This window comes from Capricornis sumatraensis, chromosome 16 (genome assembly GCF_032405125.1).
Source record: "Capricornis sumatraensis isolate serow.1 chromosome 16, serow.2, whole genome shotgun sequence".
Taxonomy (NCBI): Eukaryota; Metazoa; Chordata; class Mammalia; order Artiodactyla; family Bovidae; genus Capricornis; species Capricornis sumatraensis.
Genome location: NC_091084.1, coordinates 35,324,146 through 35,343,361, shown reverse-complemented (window position 1 = coordinate 35,343,361; position 19,216 = coordinate 35,324,146). Strand labels below are relative to the sequence as shown.

General features: G+C 49.6%; 1 protein-coding gene across 1 annotated transcript in view; it reads right to left on the bottom strand.

Annotated features, from left to right (window-relative positions):
* Positions 1-19,216, bottom strand: part of UBASH3B (ubiquitin associated and SH3 domain containing B) — a 148,967-nt gene that overhangs the window by 21,396 nt on the left and 108,355 nt on the right. Inside the window, exons 2-6 of the mRNA XM_068988968.1 lie at positions 11,027-11,080; positions 10,103-10,289; positions 8,400-8,598; positions 4,821-4,990; positions 42-250 (exon numbers count right to left, since the gene is read on the bottom strand). Of these exons, the coding sequence (XP_068845069.1) occupies positions 42-250; positions 4,821-4,990; positions 8,400-8,598; positions 10,103-10,289; positions 11,027-11,080 (819 nt within the window). The remainder of the gene's footprint in view (positions 1-41; positions 251-4,820; positions 4,991-8,399; positions 8,599-10,102; positions 10,290-11,026; positions 11,081-19,216) is intronic.

The following is a 19,216-nucleotide window of genomic DNA, read 5'->3' as shown; positions in this document are numbered from 1 at the left end:
CCTTCGAAAAGCAGCAGGCAGAGAGCCCGGCATGGGCTCACCCGTGAAATATCCAGGTGCTGCACTCGTCGGCCTTGGTGATGTAGTTCTCCGGCAGGAGTCCAGAGCAGCCCGTGGTCAGGGAGGTGCCGTAGATCCAGCCCTCGCTGGTGCTGGTCTGCTCCATGGGCGACATGAAGATGAAGTCCCCGGGGACCAGCTCCAGCTCGTCGTCGTTCTGCGGGGTGTACGGGTAGATCACCTGCAATGTCTGGAAAAGAGGGAGAGGGAGGCGTGAGGCCCACGCCTGACCAGCTCTGCTGAGCGCTCAGGGCCCGCCTGTGAGCTCTGCTCACGTTCACGGGCACCTCTGGAGTCTGCAGGCTCCGAGTAGATCTGGATTCAGATCAGAAGGAGTTTCTCCTCCTCTCAGGATATGCTAGTGCTTCTGGCTCGTTCCAGACTTTCCTTCAGGCATAGCTTTGCTTCAAAAGACATGGCTTTTAGAAATTCATACGAAAACCTGTAGGTTCTCCAGTAAACTGCTTTACAGACGGGTTTGGACCTCATTTTCCCTGCTCTGTCTGCCACGTTGATGCCGTAAGAGACCCTGGACACACAGCTCATGGAAAGGAGTCTTCCACGCAATGTCACCAACGCCCAGATGAGAGACTCTGCTAGGAAGGCTTTGGGGACGAAATGTCTCTTCTCCATGTAACTGAGCAGCTCAAATAAGACACAGTCCTGCCTTCAAAGAGCTTTCTTTAAACCTCCATGGTTAACAAAGACCTCGAAAGAAAAATATCTTTCACAGCCATCAGTGTCCTGTGTGTAACCAGCTCTTGTCAGTCAGCAGGTGGAGACCACGTGTTCCCTCTTTGGGCTCAGAAAAAGCTCCTTGGGCCAACCCCAGGCCATGTCACTTGTCTGATTTATTCCATATTTTGCCTCCTTATTTATTTTGCCTCACAGGCAGACGTATGAAGATACTCTGGAAAACATCTATTAATAATTTACTACTTTTCTGTTAACAGCAGGAGACCTCAATACTAAGGAAAATATTTTTCTATGTGTTTCATAAGGGGACACTAAGATGGAGCTGTTTTATCAGCTTTTCCTTCAATCCTGAAGCCACTAGAGGAAAGCTAAGTATTCTGGTTCCCACGTACGGGTTTTTAACTTTGTTTGGCCTCTGTTATTTCTCATCTGCAGGGGCTTCCCTGGTGGCTCAGACGGTAAAGAATCTGCCTGCAATGCTGGAGATCCAGGTTCAAACCCTGGGTCAAGAAGATCCCTTGGAAGTGGGTATGGGAACCCACTCCAGTATTCTTGCTTGGAGAATCCCATGGACAGACTAACCTGGTGGGCTATAGTCCATGGGATTGCAAAGAGTTGGACATGACTGAGCGGCTACCATTTCATTTTCTCATCTGTAAAATAATACTTAGACTATAATAGTTAAATGAGACAATCTAAGAAAACTCCTGAGGACTCTGGTACACAGAAGAGGTGTAATTATTTCTATTGAACCATGACACCTGGCTTTCAAGGGGTTATCTTTCCATCAAGCTGATGCTAACCCCCAAAGCCTATGCTAGGTAGGCCTGTGAGCTAATCAGCTCCCTGGGGTCAAGGTGATCCATCAGAACATGTCATAAAGAATTTCCTTCTGGAAATCTCCAATGAGAAGAGCCAGTAAAAATGATTTCCCCCCGCCAGAGAATGAATGTGATAATGCACAGAACTCGAATGCCCCACTGGATTTCTGACATCCCTTTTATTTAGGGCACCCACTTCCTCTCCGAATCCTCACTCCAGCATCTATTGGCTCGAGATCTTCTTCCGTCCCATCGACTCCCCACTCCTCTGTCAGATACACGCTCAAATTACATTTTCAAATGAACCAGGAAGGTCTTTTTGCTGGGTTGTTAAAAAACAGCTTAAGGAAAAAGAAAAAAATTCACAACCAACCACTTAAATCTCTAAGCTAGGTATGTGATGAGACACCAGAAGCAATGCTCCTTTTCCTGGAACAGGGTGGAGAGAGGCACCGAGTCACAGGAAACAAGTCTAAACTCAGGTTCCTTAGATGCTCAAGCACAGCACAGTCTTGGGTAATGATGCCTCTGACTCAGCGGCAGGCCTTTCCTTTGAGAAACTCAAAAATGACAGGGAAGATCTCATCCCTCCTTTCACTTGGGGGTGAGTCTTCTGGCTCTAGGAGATCCCAGGGAGGTTAAGGTACAGAAAGGAGCAGAAGGTACAACTCCTAGGCAGAGAGCAGTTGCACAACAAGGAGCTTTGATTTACCGAATGAGCAATAAAGAAAATCAATGTACTGCAGCAAATCTCAAATTATAACCGGTGCTCAGGCCCCCATAGTTCTTTCCTGCTCACCGAAACCGCACGGCATGCAAAAGTCAGCCCAAGTTTGGGAGATCTCAGGACACACTGCCTAGTTTTGTCCTGAAAGTGTGAGTCACTCAGCTGCGTCTGACTCTTGGCAAGTCCATGGACTGTAGCCCACATCAGGCTCCTCTGCCCGTGGGATTCTCCAGGCAAGGACAAGAGTGGGTTGCCATTCCCTTCTCCAAGTTTTGTCCTGCATGATACTGACTCTCTTATGTCTAGCATCTACTTGTAAGAATTCTCGAGTCTATTTCAAGTATGTTTTCCTCCCTTCCTACTTGGGGACTAAGCTCCAAGTTTGCTACCCTGGGAAGGGCAGGTACAGCCCTTCGTGATGACAGGAACTGACCCTCTTTGCCTTTGAAGCCTTTTTTACAGCTGTGGCAATTTTGCTGTTGTTGCTGCAACCTCTCTTACGGGAGGCCCTCTAGTCCATACCAACAGTCTACCAAAATGTCATCCCTGTTTTGCACCCAAGAGAATGAAGGACTGGGTTACTATCTAGAAGCTGTAAAAGCGAATCTACTGCTAAAATAGGGAGTCAGGATTTGAAGCCATGTGTGCTAGACTCCAAAATCTACGCTTTTTCTAGAACTCGGTCCTTCCTCTAGATTTCCAGTGCTTGGCACATAACACTAGCATGGCACACTGAACGTGGAAGAGACGGTGTGAAGCACAAGCAGGCACGTGCAAGCCCACGAGTCAGCACCTGAGGGTGGTGAGACCTCAGAGGATTCCTAGGCGTCACCTGCTGACTGTCCCGGCCTAAACCACTCGCCTTGTCTGGACATCTGTTACCTCACTGGACCGCTCACTCAGTCCTGCCTCCTGAGCACAGGAGGAGGTAGAAGGCAATGTGAAGTTTATACATGCAGGGGGCTCAGGTAAAGCCAGATGACCCAGGAGGGAGCAGTAATAAATGAGCTTTTACAAATAAGAGATAAAAAGAGGACATGTTATTTTTAGAAAATAATTCCTGTGGGCACTAGCTGCCTCATTCCCTCAGTGCCAATTGAGCAGAATGTGGGTCAGGCAGAAAAGCAATTACCCTATGAGTTAACTGGAGGGCAGTGTTGATTAGAAGATACTCCTTGGAAAATTCCATTGCCACCTCCCTTCTCTTAGAAAGGTGACTTCTCACAGCCCATTGGCATGCCACCCTTGACAGTTTTTCCCCTGCCCTCGGAAGGGATCCATTCAGCCACACCTCTTTTGTTCTACTTAGGCTCACGCTAAGCAAGTCCAGGAGATGTCAGAATTTTGAAGGAAGGCTAAGCTCAGTCTCTTTGCTGTGTCTTTACAGAAACTTGCATCAGATGACTTGGAAGGAGGACATGATGGTACCATCAGCAGAGGCAGGCAAAGCTGCACATCCCTGACCCTCTCGGACTGCATGGACCTCAATCATGGGCTGGCTCTTCCCACCACATTCAAATCAACAATGAGGTCGCCTGACCTAGACCCTGAATCTCTTCATAATTTTTTTTTAAATGTCTAAAGGATGTTAAAAGTCTATATAAACAAAAATATCAGTTCTTTTACTGCTGAAAAACTAGGAAATAAATTATGTTTCACAAATGTAGTTAAACCAGAGGACAATTTTTGCAGACTCTGGTCTCTTTTTAGATGGGTTGCCCATCGTTACTGATCAGAACCTCTGGCTTTTGGCTTCGGTTCTGGTCCTAAGTTGCTCTTTAGCTTTGGACCAGTCACTGAATCCCTGTGTCTCAGCTTCTCTTTCAGGAGAAAAAGGACAGCAAGATTCTAGAGGTGGCACATGCTGATCTTGGAAAGCAATGTGGATTCCCTCAAAAGGATGCCAGCACCGTGCCAGCGGTTCCGCCTGTCCCTCTTAAGCCTCCTTTGTGATGCACAGACACTCTCCTGATATTTGGTCCATGCCTTTATTACATATGCATCTGTTCTCTCTCTCCCTCACTGGACTCAAACTCCTTGAGCAGAGGACATTTTAAAATTTTAGTATGCTCCAGGGTAATGTGCATGCCACAGCAAATACCTGTTAACTACGTGTTCACAGATTTTCTTTTGGATTTAGCTATCTTTCTCATCTAAGATCAGGATGATGTCTTCCACCTATTCATTCCGTGAACAGATAGAATATTTTAAAATTTACCGACATGCGTTTCTACCTATTTTGTTTCATTTCTATCCTATTCCGGTAAGGTTAGCAGGGCAGACAGAACAGTGGGGAATATTACACAGCTCAGCCACGTGGGACCCAGAGACGAGAGATGCACAGATTCCCAGTGAGCCAGCCAGCGCTTGGACGAAATCCCGGGCCAGCTGACTCCTGGTCCAACGCTGGCCCCACTGCCTTCCTCGGGTGTCCATCTCCCCTCAGCAGCAAGTGCTGCTGGTGCTGACAGTGCCCGGCACCCCTGGCAGGGGCAGGAGCCCCAGTGAGACGTTACCTCGTGGTTAGCAAATCGGATATCCCGGGAGAATATGGTGGCCACCCAATCACACCCGAGTTTGACGTCGATGTTCTGGGCGAGCTTCTCCAGGGTGGGCAGGTGGCTGGCTTGGAAGTGGTAAGCCAGGGTCACGTGCAGCTGCTTCTTGTGGGGCTCCACGTGCACTTCTAGAGGAAGGGAGGAGACAGGCAGTTGGTGCACTGCAATGGTGGAGACACGAGGAAGGACACAGAGTGGCGCCCTGATAAAACTGCTTCCTATCAAGTAGAGGAGGGAGCCCCTCAGTCAGACAAAAGCTGTTTCCTCCTCGGCAGCTGAATAAGGGTGGGTGGGGACGTAACAACCCACAGTACGACAGAGAAACAGCCATGTATCTGGCTTTTCTGGATCAGCTGAGAGGCAATCGTTTTGATTGCTGGCTGCTCACAACAAATCCAGATGAGTATCACTGGCCCCGTCGTTCAGATGAGGAAATCGAGACCTAAAGGGATGAGATAAGTATGGAGCAAATTTTGCCATCCCGTGACTCCCAAAGCTGAATTGTCTGTTTTGAAATCAAGTCTTTTAGCTCCTGGGTGGCTCTGATGTAGAAATGGGGCGGGGGGGGGGGGGGGGGGGGGGGATGGATTACTTTCAAACTTTAAAACAGGGTTTCTCAGTGTCATTTTGGACCAGATTATTCTTCGTAGCAGGGATGTCTTGTGCATTATTGGGTCTTTAGCTGCATCCCGGGCCCCCACCCACCAGATGCCAGCAGCACCCCCAAAGTTGTGACAATCAAACACGACTCCAGAGACGGCCAAGTGTACTGGTGGGGGGGGGGGGGCAAAATCACCTCTGATTAAGAGCCATAGGTTTCAAGTATGCAGGCTATCTAAGACACCCTGAAAAAACAAACCAAACCAGACTACCTACACAAGGCGGTGCCTTTTGTCTTTCGTATGTGTTTTCAGTTGGGGAGAGTCATTTACTGTCTAAGTTAGAACACTGAAGAAGATACGACAGAAGGGAATTCCAGGAATCAAGGGGCTTGCTCTAGTCACACAGAGATGGAAGTAGGTTTGGGTCTCTGGGGGGTTTTGGCCATGCTGTGTGGCATGTGAGTTAGTTCCCCAACCAGTGATCGTCCCTGGGTCAGTGGCTTTGAGTACTTTTTCTGTTATACTGCATTGTGTATCTTTGGTATAAAAGCCTCTGAGGTGAGGGCTCTGTGTCTTGTTTGTATATTACAAAGCACCCTTCCTCTCTTGCTCAGCAGGCACCCCTGTGGATTTTCAATATTTGTTAAATGACTGAATACACACAAATGAATCTCCGTACACCACCAAAGATGAAGGATGACACTTCATCTACTCACTCACTGGTGGAAGCTGGGTCTGCCACACTTCTGAATACCAAGGCACAATTTCTAAAGACCTGTCCAGGCTGGGCCAGGGGAGGAGGCAGGGCCAGCCAGTTCTCCGAATCACCACCAGGGGGCAGCACCTGGGGTGAGATGCCAGCCTGGCAGGCCCATTCTCGGGGAGATGGCTCAGGCACTTGGAGGGGAGCTGGTTCTCCCCGTTCCTGGCAGGAAAGCCAGCAAGGGCCCACCATATGCGCTTTATAAATCAGCCGCGTCCTGGCCCAGACCTGGTTTACTCATTTGGGAGGGACTGGGATTTTGTGGCTACAACATCAGACTTGGTTCTTGTGGGAGTTTTAGTGGTTTTGACAATAGCTACTGTGGGATGAAAAAGAGCTGTTTCCCTGGGGTGGAGGGATGGGAACAGGAAATAATCTGCCGATGATGCCATTTGTCTGAAACATTAAGCGTCTGTGAAGCGGGCAGACTCCACCCAAGTCAGCAGAGATGAGCCCTGGGGGGTGAGGGGTGGGGTAGGGGTCTAAGAAGACCCGGTTCCCAGCTCACAGAGGTGACCTAAGGGCCCGGGTCCTTCTGAGAGTGCAGAGCTCACCGAGTCTGGGCTCTCACCACACTCTTCCTAGAGTCCTGGGCCCTGTTTGGAGATTTTCTGCTAAAGGACCCTGAGCAAAAGGGCCTGAAGTGAAAGTCAGTCGCTCAGTTGTGTCTGACTCTGTGCAACCCCATGGACTGTAGCCCACCAGGTTCCTCTGGGATCAAACCTAGGTCTCCCACATTGCAGGCGGATTCTTTACCAGCTGAGCTACCAGGGAGGCCCAAAAGGGCCTCAGCTGGGGATGAAAACAGCATCTAGGGCCATGGGCAGGTGAGGTGCAGGCCAAGGCCAGGGGTCCAGGGAGCAGATGGTGGGGCTCTGCCAGCTACGCACTCAACACCCAGGGCGCTGGTGGGCACATGCTCACGGCCTCGGCTCTGGTTGGGGTGCTCTCCCCGCTGCTGCCCCCCAAACACCCTGCTCCTCCCTGCCTGTGCTTGTGCTGCCCCCCCGCAGGGCCCTACACCCATCTGGCGGATCGACACCTTCCTGGGGTGACTCTCCTCTCCTCTGTGAAGGGGGCCCTGCTCCACCCCGCAGGGGCACGCTGGCCTCTCTCCTCACCGCTCTCATTACACGAGTAGGGTTTCCCAAGCATGCCTCTGCCAGGAGAAACCACAGCTTCTTCCCTGCTGCATTCTGCACGGAGAAACACACGGTAGGTGCCCAACAAACACCTGCTGTGATTCCATTCTAAGGGGAGCGAGTAGACTCCCCCACCCCTGTCTGTCTGTCTGTCCCATGGCAGGTGAAGCCCTCGTGGAGCTCAGTGAGCTGTCTGCACCTGCAGTCACCCAGGAAAGCTTTGCAAACCTCGGTCTCTTGTCCCCTCTCTGTGCTGCCTGCTGTCCTGCCGTTGAGTTGATACACATCCTGAGCACCCCTCCAAGCAGATTCCTGTGACAGCAAACCTCGGTTGCTGGCTTGAACTGAGGCCTTCCATGCAAAGAGCAGGTGGCATCATGAAGGCGTAATGTTTGGGGCTTGTCTACAGGGCTTCGGCTAGTCGAACGAAAGAAGTCATTGGCTCAGTGGATTTATTACTAGATGCCAAGTGGTTCCCCTCTCCTCTCTGGGCTGTGCGACCTCCTGAACAAAGGCCTCAGTTCTCATGGAGGGGACAAGGCAACCCAGATAAATGCCTGCCTGCGAGGGGGGTTGGGAGGAGGAAAAGAAAGTTCCCTGGTTATTCCCTGGTGGTCCAGTGGTTAGGACTCAGTGCTTTCACTGTTGTGGCCTGGGTTCAATCCCCAGTGGGGAACTAAGATCCCTGAAGCTAAGAGGTGCAGCAAAAAAAAAAGCAAAATGTTCCTGAACTGAAGGGAGGAGCCGATGGCGGGGCTGTGAAGGAACACGGTTACAGGTCAATAGGAACAGTCACCTGCGTGCCTTCAACATGGGTGTCATCACACCTGGTCTCAAGGAGGTCAGCAGAACTGCAGTTGAATGTTTTCCAAAGGGGCAAGAGGTGTGGGGTCTGCAGGAAACGGCTGTCTTCTTGGTCACACATTCTGCCCATTCCTGCGGGACCTCCCGACTCCACCATCACTTTCTGTCCCCTTCCTTCCTGATTCCCGATTTCCAGGGCTGGCTGGCCCGGCGGCTGGCGGCTCACCAGTTTTGGAGGCAGCTTCTGCTGCGAAGTCGGCAGCAAACTTCTTGAGGACCTCTGCGCTGTCTTCCTTTACGAAGAGGCCGATGAAGTTGGAGGAGGTGTAGAGCTCCAGGGGCAGCGGGGCTGAAAACTTGCATCTCCAGCGGCTGACGGTGGTCTGCAGGGCCTCCCCCAGGGCGTCTACCTTGCTGTCCTCACACTGGCGGGGGAAAAACAAGAGGCTTCTTTCAGAGCCAAGGGGCAGTGTCTGCCACTGCTTAACTTCTGTATCCTCTGCCCGACACTGGGGGCTGAGGAGGCAGCCCTGGAACCATCGCTCCTGTCTGCAAGGAGGGAGAAGACCTGCAGCCTCCCAGTTATCTGGAGACAGATTATCCAGTGGGTAGATCAAACCAGGGCAATGGACCCCCTCCCCCCGCCCTCCCTCCATGCTGTGCTTGGAGCCCCGCCAGAATGCAGTAGGGCTGGTCCAGCAGACATGGAGCGTGAGGGACATGCCAGGAGAGCATGCAGCACCCCAAGGTACATTGCTGTGTGTTTTCTATTGTTTGGCACCATCTGCGCCTTTTCTCTTCAGCCTAAATGATCCAAAGCTGATGCCACTTCTACCCCACAATACTAGGGGAGAATGAGGCTCCAAGATTTGTGACATCCTCCTCCTCCTACACCCCCACCCCCCTGAGCACTGGAAGAGAGAACGAGAGTGTCTAAAACTCCACATGCTTTTGAGAAAGATCCTGGGTGACTAAGAGGAAATGATCATCATTTTAATTTTCAGCGTGAATGGTGAAAGACAAGGTGTTAGGAACATATTTTCACCTATAAAAGGGCGTGGGGGATGGAGAATATGAAAGAGATTCTGGAAAAACCACCCCAAATATTAGAAAAACATATTGTCTTAAAGGGTGATCATTCTGCCTTATCCTGACTATAGCTGGATACATCTGTTATTCTCCGTCTCCACAGAGAACCAAAGGAGATGAAATGTGATTACATTTACTGGAATGAGAGGGATTTAATTCAGTCACTACCTAAGCTTCATGAGGCTAGAATTATGGGTCAGGTAACAATGTCAGGAGAAAGGTATCTCCTTCCATTTCTAGAAAGACCTCTAATGTGGCAAAACCTGTAGACGGTGTGCAGGAGGCCAAAGTCACTTCCCTGTCTAGAGATTACATTTCTCATCCCCAGCTTTCTAACGCGGGCTCTTGGTCAGAGGGAAGGGAGACGATCGGCAAGGGGAAGCCAGGTTAGAGAACCCATTCCCCTCATGGCTGCCACAACAGGGGGTCAGGCAGTGGGCCAGGCTTGTCCCCTGGGTCCTGAGGAGCACCTGGTCACCACGATGCTACGCCAGACCTGGTGTGCTCCTGGGTCTTGGCAGATATTAGAAAGAGGACAAGGGACTTTCCTGGTGGTCCGGTGGTTAAGGATCTGCACCTCTGTTGCAGGGGCTGCGGGTTCAGTCCCTGATGGGATGCATAAGATCCCCATCCTCAAAATAAAGAGAGGAGGAGGACGACTGGGGTGAGCGGCCAGCCTCACTGACTCCCCCAGGGCTCACCCCGCTCTGGCGCCGTGACTGTTTCTGCCAACATCCTGCGAGGCTCCCAGCGCTGACTCCAGCCCCTCAGGGCGGGGGGCATGTGGGCATCCTGGGGCGGGGGTGTGGGGGGTGTGGGCACCCTGGGGCGGGGGCTCACCATGAAGAACTGGCAGAGGGTGATGTGAGGGAAGATGTTGTGCGCCTTGTTCTTGCCGCAGATCTGCTTCGACTGCTGCCAGAAGTCGGAGAGCTTCTGCGCTAAGGGCCCGGTGGGGCGGAGGTAGAGGACGTACTCCCGGGGCAGGGGGTCATCCAGGAAGGGGTCGCCGACGTGGGAGAACAACCTGCCAGAGAGACGGTGGCCGAGCCGGCCTCACTTGAGGACCATGGAAGCCAAGGGGGAACCGAAATCAAGATCCATCCTTTGCAGCCTCTACCCGTCACGCACTGCGAGCGAGAGGGTCTTCGGCTTTGTACTTAAAAAAAATCTACCTCCTGAGGTGCACCGTTTGTAACCAACTCTCAGATGCACCAACATCTCTTCTCCTGCCTGTCCTATCGCATTTGCCTCCCACAACTACCCCCCAAAATCCTAAGGCCACCCTCTCCAGGAAGCACTGAGGATCAACTCCAGATCCTTTCCTAGGCCACCAGCACGGGTCCAGCCTGCCTGTCCCTCCAGCTCAGTCTACGCGTAAGCCCACGTGCCTCCGAAGACAAGAGAAACTTCGAAGGGGCCGCTTTGTGGGGTCGGCCCTGGGTAGCCCTATCCTGCTGCGAGGTCAGCGGATGTTGGTCAACTGATTTGTCCAGTATCTACAGCATATCTTTAAGTGACTGAGTGGGGAGCAGGGGTGACTATCATGACAGAGACAGCATCTTGGAAATGCTCTGAATTTCTTTCAACAGCTCTGAGGGAAGCACACTCTGGGGCCAGGGAATAGGGGGCAAATGGCTTGTCACGCGGCCTCCTCTCCTCATTGGAAGGGTCCATTAGAGACAGGCTGCACATCCCCACTCAACCACACACACACACTTGGGATTAATTACATGCTATTTGCTCAATTTATTTTATACCAACCAGTCACATGCTGCCTGAACGCTTCTTCCTCCCGTGGATGCCAAGGCTTTTTGTCTGGAAGGAGAAATCAGATTTCTATTGTTAGCATTTTTAACCTCCTATCAGCTTTTCCCACTACAGTGACAAAGCTGGGTGTGAAGCAGGCATGATGAAGCCTCTTCAGGGGTGTGGGGGAGACACCTGCTGCAGGGTGTCCCCCCCAGGGGTCACAGCAAAGCGTGTGGACCTTAGAACCTGTGATTAATTTCCATGTCGTTAGCATTCGATTCGCACGCAGCCTGACAGCTCATGGCATCTATTTTTAGCCGTTTCCACATTAGACTTTTATTTTTGCTTCCCTAAAGGTTGTCATGTCTTGCTTTTCCCTCCTTCCCTTTCACCCACTCTCTTTCCCTGACCCAGATCCCCTGCAGAGCACTTTCTCATTTGCAGCCTTTTGGCAAAGTGTGTTAGAAAGTGGTGCTGGGGCTGTTAAGACTTGAGGCTAAATGCCCACAAGGACAACTGGTCTGGTTCAATCCAAGGCCTCCTTCCACTTTCCTCCAATCACCACCAGCATTCTCAGACTGGATCCAGAGTCTCCAGCGACTTTACAGACATTTTTGTGGACACACAGCACTGGTAAAGGCTTCCCAGGTGGCTCAGTGGTAAAGAATCTGCCCGCCAGGGAGACGAGGGTTCAATTCCTGGGTCGAGAAGATCCCCTGGAGGAGGAAACGGCAACCCACTCCAGTCTTCTTGCTGGGAGAATCCCATAGACAAAGGAGCCTGACGGGCTACAGTCCAAAAGGTTGCAGAGAGTCCAACACACAGCACATGGTAAAGGGGACTGGCCAGAGAAGGGAAGCCCACTGCTGGAGAAACACTCATGAGTTCTGTGTGCAGTGGGGTGGTCTCACAGGGTGGTTCTGGCAGCAGGTCACAGCCTTGTACACAGGCATCCGAGAAGAGCCCTTCTGAAATGTCAGATGGGTCTCCAAAAGCCAAAGTTCTGGGTTTGTACCCAGTTTTGCTATTTGTCCATCTATTCATGCATTCAAGTTTATGACTTTAATATACACATCTTGAATGGCAATCACTTTGCCAGCGCTGTGCTGGGTTCTAGGAATACAGTGAAAATCGAGACTTATATGGCCCCTGGCTTCACGGGGTCTTTGCACGGCTAACTACTGAATCACACTGGTGGTCAGTGCAACGAGGGGAGGGCACAGGGAACCCTAAGAGCATGGACAGAGACACATGACCTGGGCAGGGAGTGGCGGATTGCGTGAGGGCGATGGAGACAGAATTCGCCCAGCGCCGCTCCTCTACAAGCAAGAAGCCTTCAACAGAGCCCCACACGCTGGAGGTGACTAATAATAATTACGCCTGACCGGTTATACTACCCCAATTCAGGGTCTTTGGGAGAGAAGAGAGGGGAGGAGTTTCTAGTTTAAACTGATGCGCTTTCCAAGCATCCTTTTCCCGATTGCCTGCTGAGCCCAACTCCTCCTTTCTTTTCCTGGTCCCTGTACAGAGCAGTGAGAACCGATGACACTGTGACAATCACAGAGGGTCAGATTGGAAGGGACCTCAGACATCAACTAGGGGCCCAACTGCTTCACTTAACGAGGAAAAATTCAGGTGAAGGAAGTCAAGTCATGTAATCAGGACAGCCAGATTCAATCAGTGAGCGCCGGGTGAAGGGCAGACTCCAGCCTGATTCAAGGCCAGCCCCAGTTTCTCTGTTCCATGGTCCAAAGAGAAATGCCTTTTCCCCCACAAAAATCTAAGCACAAATACCAAATGATCAGAATAAAAAATCTGCACAGCTAAGTACAACAACATTCTAGAAGACAAGCCTCCTTACAGTGAGATGAGGTTATGGAGAAGCAAGACAGACTCCTTGGAACCCCTTGGAACAGAGGCTGGTGCAGAAAAACGCTGGAAACGTAGGAGACCCCCACTTCCCCACACCTGGATAAGGTGATTAATTGTTGCCAAGATGCCAGCCCTGTTCCCTTTACCACTTCCTAGACAGAGGTCACATGGTCTTTTAGAGGTTAGAATCTCCAAGAGATTAAGCTCATCAAAAAAAAGCCCATCATTTCAAGAACAATTGGGAAAAGGAAAGCTCACTCGTACAATGTGCTATTTATATCAAGGATCCATTTTTCCCTAGGTTCTTCCTCCAATGAAATATATCCTATCTGAAGTTTATTTTTCCTTAAGCAGTAGGAATATCCTCTAGAAATGAAAGCTCTCATTAAGTTGTGGTCCCTGCAATTCAAAAGCCAAGTTCTGGGGAGGAATCAGATACAACTGAGAAAGATAACAAAAGGTCTGGGTATTAAGGCTGTGGTGAAAGGCTAAGGAAACCCAAATTCTTCTTTCTGGAGAAGGCTGAGAGGTCTTCAATTTTATGGAAGGTTATCATATCTGATGTACCTTCTCTCATGAGGGTCAGCTAAAGTAAAACGCGTTTTGGCCATATCAGAAGGGACTCAAGTTAGACACCAGGAATAACTTTTTTGGCAGTAACATGCTTTGAGGACTTCTACCCCTGGGTTGGGAAAGTCGCCTGGAGAAGGGAATGGCAACCCACTCCAGGATTCTTGCCTGGAGAATTCCCATGGCAGAGGAGACTGGCAGGCTACAGTCCATGGGGTTGCAAAGAGTCGTACACAACTGAGCAACTAAACACACACATTCACAAACACAACATGCTTTAAAGTGGCTTTTTGGTTTTGTTTTGTTTGGGGAGTTTCTAGAAAGTAGTTACCGATCTGACCCAGGTGTGTGATTCTCTAGGCAGGAGGCCATGGAGGAGGAACAGCGTGGCTTCCCCGAGGTCCTGAGCTCTGCTGCTCCATCGCCCACTGCCAGGCTGACAGTGCTTTGGGCTGTTTGTTCCCAGAACTCTGCCCACAGAACAGACTGAACACGGCAGTGGCAGAACATCTCCCCACTCCAGCCCGCTGAAGAAAGCCTGTTGCCATAGAGCTCCCACCTCCATGGCCCACTGGTGGGGCCAGTGCCAAACAGTGGGGCATGGGGGGCGGACCCCAAACACCAGGCTGAGCTCGAACAGCTGCTACCCCCGCAGAGGGACTCAGAAGTTGGCAGCGTGCGCTGGGCAGATAAAGGGGAAATACCCCTTTAAACTCCAAGAACTGCACTCTAGTCACCGGATGACAGCCGCTTGTTACTTAGATGGGACTTTCGTGGTTTAGTATCAGAGAGACATGTGAACCACTGAGGTTTTGCTATTATGTTACATGAGAACACAAATTTGACTTTGGACCCTAGTTCTAACCTTCCCAGTTATGTCTAGGGTTCATTCTTGGCAGAGTGTAGGGGGGAAAAAAATGATGCAAACTCTAATGCATGCTAATGATGGGAAGAAAAGCACAAAGCAGATATAAGCAATGGCTCATCAAAAAAATCAGGCAAGCAGCTGTGAGGAAATCAGCCAGATGGGGAAAATGCAGCAGCACCATGGACGGCTATGCTTCACACAGCCGGGACGGCCAGGATCCCTGTCTGCCTGCAGCTCTGCTGAGTTTCGGGTCCACAGTAGATCTGGTCCCAGAACCACGGCTCTATCCAGACACCACGGTCACAGTTGTGGCAGGCAGAGCAGCATCCTTCCTTCCTCCCCCAAAGCCACCTGCCCTCCATTCTCTTGATCTCCTTCTCCTCCCAAGAAACTCTTACCAGGAAACCAAATGTAAACCAAGAATAAAACCAAGAGTTTATTGGGTGTTGCTTTCTGATCTGAAGTTTGGTTGAGCCCTCTCAGAAACCATGGTCTCTGGGGCCCATGGCTGAATTCAGGCCTGATGAGTGGACTCGGCTGGTCCCATGTCTGGGCCCAGCAGGATCCTCAGCCCCTCCCTCCGAAACACAGGTTCTGAGCCCGACTGTTAATTTCCTGCTTAACTGTCACCCAGGCTGACTTCCCCTGCAGCCGCTCTGGTGCTCTGGGTTCCACCAGTGTCTCTGATGCTCCCAGTAGATCAGGTCCTCCCACCCGAGCACCAGTCCTGTGCCAGGCACTGTGTTCTCATCAGCAAGTGAAGGAGGAGGAAGGACAATCCTCGTCCTCAAAGAGTTCACAGCGTCAAGACACACAAGCGGCTTACACGGCGACATGTTAATGGCCGTGATAAAAGAACTGTGCTAATGCTAGGGTAGCTCGGAATAGGGGGCTGCTGACTCAGGCAGGGGGGCTGAGGTTCTCAAACTGTCCACAAAGCTACTCTAGGTCAGCACACCACAGCCAACTCAGAGATGCCACAGGAAATTATTAACTTTTGAATGCAACAAAGTCACCCTCATTATCTGTTAAGCATCCCCCATAAGCTACAAGCTCAATGTAGTTCCAGTTTCATTCTTTTAACTTTTCATCTGACATTGGAGCACAGCTGATGTTTCAGTTTGAGATATGATTCAGCAAAGTGACTGATTTACAAGTATACATGTATCTATTCTTTTTCAAACTCTTTTTCCCATTTAGATTGCTATATAACATTGAGTAGAGTACCCTGTGCTATATAGTAGGTCCTTGCTGGTTACCTGTTTTAAATACAGCAGTGTGTACATGTCAATTCCAAAGTTACAGCTTCAACAGATCACTTTCTTGTATTTCCCCTGGTGTCTTATCTTTGTGAAGCTGGGGTTTTGGCAACTGCTGTAGTAAAAAGCAAGTACCCAGTGTGGCCTAATGGGGAACAGGAAATAAGTGTGGCAACATCCAACCTATATCCAAGGTTTGAGCGGCTGTGCAGTGCCCAACAGATATGCATATCCCATTAGTAAGTAGTTGCAGTTCTTTAAGGATGAAATAAAAATATTTTTCTTTCAATTTTGTGTATTACTTTTTCATATGGCCTTTAAGTTGTTAGGAGCAATTAATTGAGTTGTTTGGGTTTAGCTACTAAATACACAAAACTATTAGGTATTTCTGTTGGTCTAGAGGCTCTATGTAAAAATTAACTCAGACACTCTAGGATGCTATGAACTGAGAACGCTGCAATCTGTCCAAGAAGAAACAATGCTTGATTTGAATCTTAAACTGAGAATCAGAGCTAGCTAGACAAATTCACAGAGAGATGGGTTTCTGAAGCAAAGACCATGTCAAGAGCTACCATATGAAGGTGAGAGACAGCACTGTATGGGTAGGGAAGTTGGAGTTTGGTGATACTAAACCAAAAATGGTAATACTTGAAGAAGATGAGGATGGAGCTGGAAAGGTTGGAGGGGACAGCTCACAAAAGTCTTCGCGCCATTTTTGAGCTTTGACCTCATGGCTTTATGCAGTGGGGAACAATGAAGGCATGATCAGATATGCGTATGAGAGGCAGATTTAAGGGAGACTAAACCAAGTGTTGGAGATGATTTAAAAGGCCTTGACAATTGATCAGAAGAGGGACATTGAGAGACTGAACTATAATGAGGATGGGGATATTAATAGAAAGATGTTTGGATTGTTGATTGAGTGAAGCTTGGAGATGCATTAGCAATTGTAGCTTACAGGCTTATATGGATGGTGGAGACACCCCTAAGTGAGAAAGCAGGGTAGGACAACTTTGGCCTGGGGTGGTGACTGATGAGTTGTTATTGTCCCCTGGAGAACCTGGGGGTCTCGGCTAACTACAGCTAGACCAAACACCATTAACAGACAGCAGGTCTAGGTATAGTGTGCCGTGTCCCCAAAGCTTTCTCTGTTAGCTTGACTATGATTCCTTGTCTCTCTGAAAGCCAGACACTTCTTTTTGGCTACCTACTGAATTCCTATTTCCTGTCTAAGGAATACCTTCAGTTCCCAACTTGTTCAGGACTGCCGTCAGTAAATACTAATGCCATCCTCGGCTCAGGCAGATAGGTTATAAGCCCCAGGTTCTTCAGGTTGACTCATCTCTCACTCTCAGAGGAAGAGCTAATCTTTTATTTTATTGCACTTGACAACTCTCAAATATCTGACACCTGCAGTGAAAAACAACAGGCAGCATACACACAATGGAAACGGCAATAACATTTCCTCGAAATAGTAAGACTTTGATTCAACTGAGTAGAAAATGAGTTTGCTGAGCTCTCCAGTTACTTGAGGTTGTGCAGTCCTTGGCTTTGGTTTGCTGGTAGGTGTGTGCTCATGGTCTCAGCATCCCATAAGCTCTGTGCAGTGGTTCCCTGTGACCTACTCATTTGTGAAGAAAAGAGACAAGAGGTCAAGTGTATAATCCTCCAAGTGGATAAGGCTCCCTGGGCAACCAAAGTTGAATTGTATCTTTCTCTCGTGTAGCTAAGACAATCTCAACTTAGAAACATTTATAGCGAATACAGGATTTTTTAAAAATGCTCTCTAACGGACTTTTGGACTCAGAGGGAGAGGGAGAGGGTGGGATGATTTGGGAGAATGGCATTCTATCATGTATACTATCATGTAAGAATTGAATTGCCAGTCTATGTCTGACGCAGGATACAGCATGCTTGGGGCTGGTGCATGGGGATGACCCACAGAGATGTTATGTGGAGGGAGGTGGGAGGGGGGTTCATGTTTGGGAACACATGTAAGAATTAAATATTTTAAAATTAAAAAAAAAATGCTCTCTACTTCTACGATACCAGTTGTTAAATTTTCCACATCTAATACTGTGAATTCAATTAAAAGATGACCTACTTAATCAGACATCTCATTCTTTTCCCTGGATCTGCACCAGACTGGGGCAAACTTGGAATCCAACTTCTATTTTTCTTGGTTGGAGAGTCTAGTCATATAAAGAAGCCACTGGTGCCACTAAGCAAAACTGAGGAATTTTCAAAGGGTGTCTGTATTTGAAAAACAGACGTTGTCTTGTAATGTGGTTTTAGATAGAGATAGAGACTTTTATTGTGCTCCATGCAGAGTCACCCGCTCAGTGCCAGCTCCTTCATGGATGATTTGCGGCAGCTTGAGCCTGCCTGAAGCTGACGGCTATCCTGAGAACAAAGGGCAAGCGGGTAATTCTGCATCTCTGTTTCTCGTAGGAGAAAAATAAGCACAAGGATGTCAGTGGCAGAAGGCCTTCTATGTGCCAGGCACTCAGATGTTAAGCCTTGTGACAAATGGTGAAGTCGGTACTGTGAGGAGCCTCTCTGGACCTGGGTGGCTCTTCCCTGACAGGTCAGCTGTCCAGCCATCTCTGTGGCTGTCCCAACCCAAAGGTTGGTTCTGGAGACAGGGACCAAAGTCTGTATGAATCAAAGCGGTATACTGAGGAGTCAAAGCATGAGACAGAATCCCAGCAAGCAGCCTCCAACTCCATCCTCTGTGGAAACTCGGGGAAAAGTGGACCCTAAGCCTCACTGGGTATGATCCTGCAGATCTGGGATGTCTTCCAGGTTGGAATGGGACTTCTTGGCAAGAGAAAGTATCCCCCCTGAGCAGCGCCCCCTATCAGGACCAGCAGGGTATGAAGATGGGGTGGAGGAACACAAAATACAGAGCAGACAAGGGTCCAGGCTGCTCTGTGGCCAGTGATGGAGAGGATTTGAGAGCAACAAAGTAACCCCCTTACATCCTGTAGCCTCCACACCCATTACTGCCTATTAATCGAGACTTTGGTTTCTGACATGGTTACCCTCTCTGCTGTGCTGTGCTAAGTCACTTCAGTTGTGTCCGACTCTGTGTGACCCTATGGACTCAGCCTGCCAGGCTCCTCTGTCCATGGACTCTCCAGGCAAGAATACTGGAATGGGCTGCCATGCCCTCCTCCGGGGGATCTTCCCAACCCAGGGATCAAACCCATGTCTCTTACGTCTCCTGCACTGGTGGCAGGTTCTTTACCACTAGCACCACTTGGGAAGCCCACTCTCACGGCCACCACTGGACAGTAAGATCCATACAAACTTAAACCCACTTTTATTTGATCAAAAGTCAAACAAATATGAGGGACCATATTTAGCTTAGTGGAGCAGCTTTGTGGAGCAGCTAAGAGTCACACAAGCCAAGAAGGGGGAAGAGGTGGCATTTTAGTAAAAAGTCAAATAAAAATTAAGGACTGGCCAAGTACTGTTGCCCTAGTGGGTCCCTGCAGGATCTAGAACATAGGTGCTGGTTTTCAGCTGCCCGGGAGCTTTAGTTTCTTTCATCTCCAAAGGGGAGATGATGAACACACACACAGGTAGACTGAGGAAGAGAGATGGGACCTTTAGGAAAGTGTTTTGAGG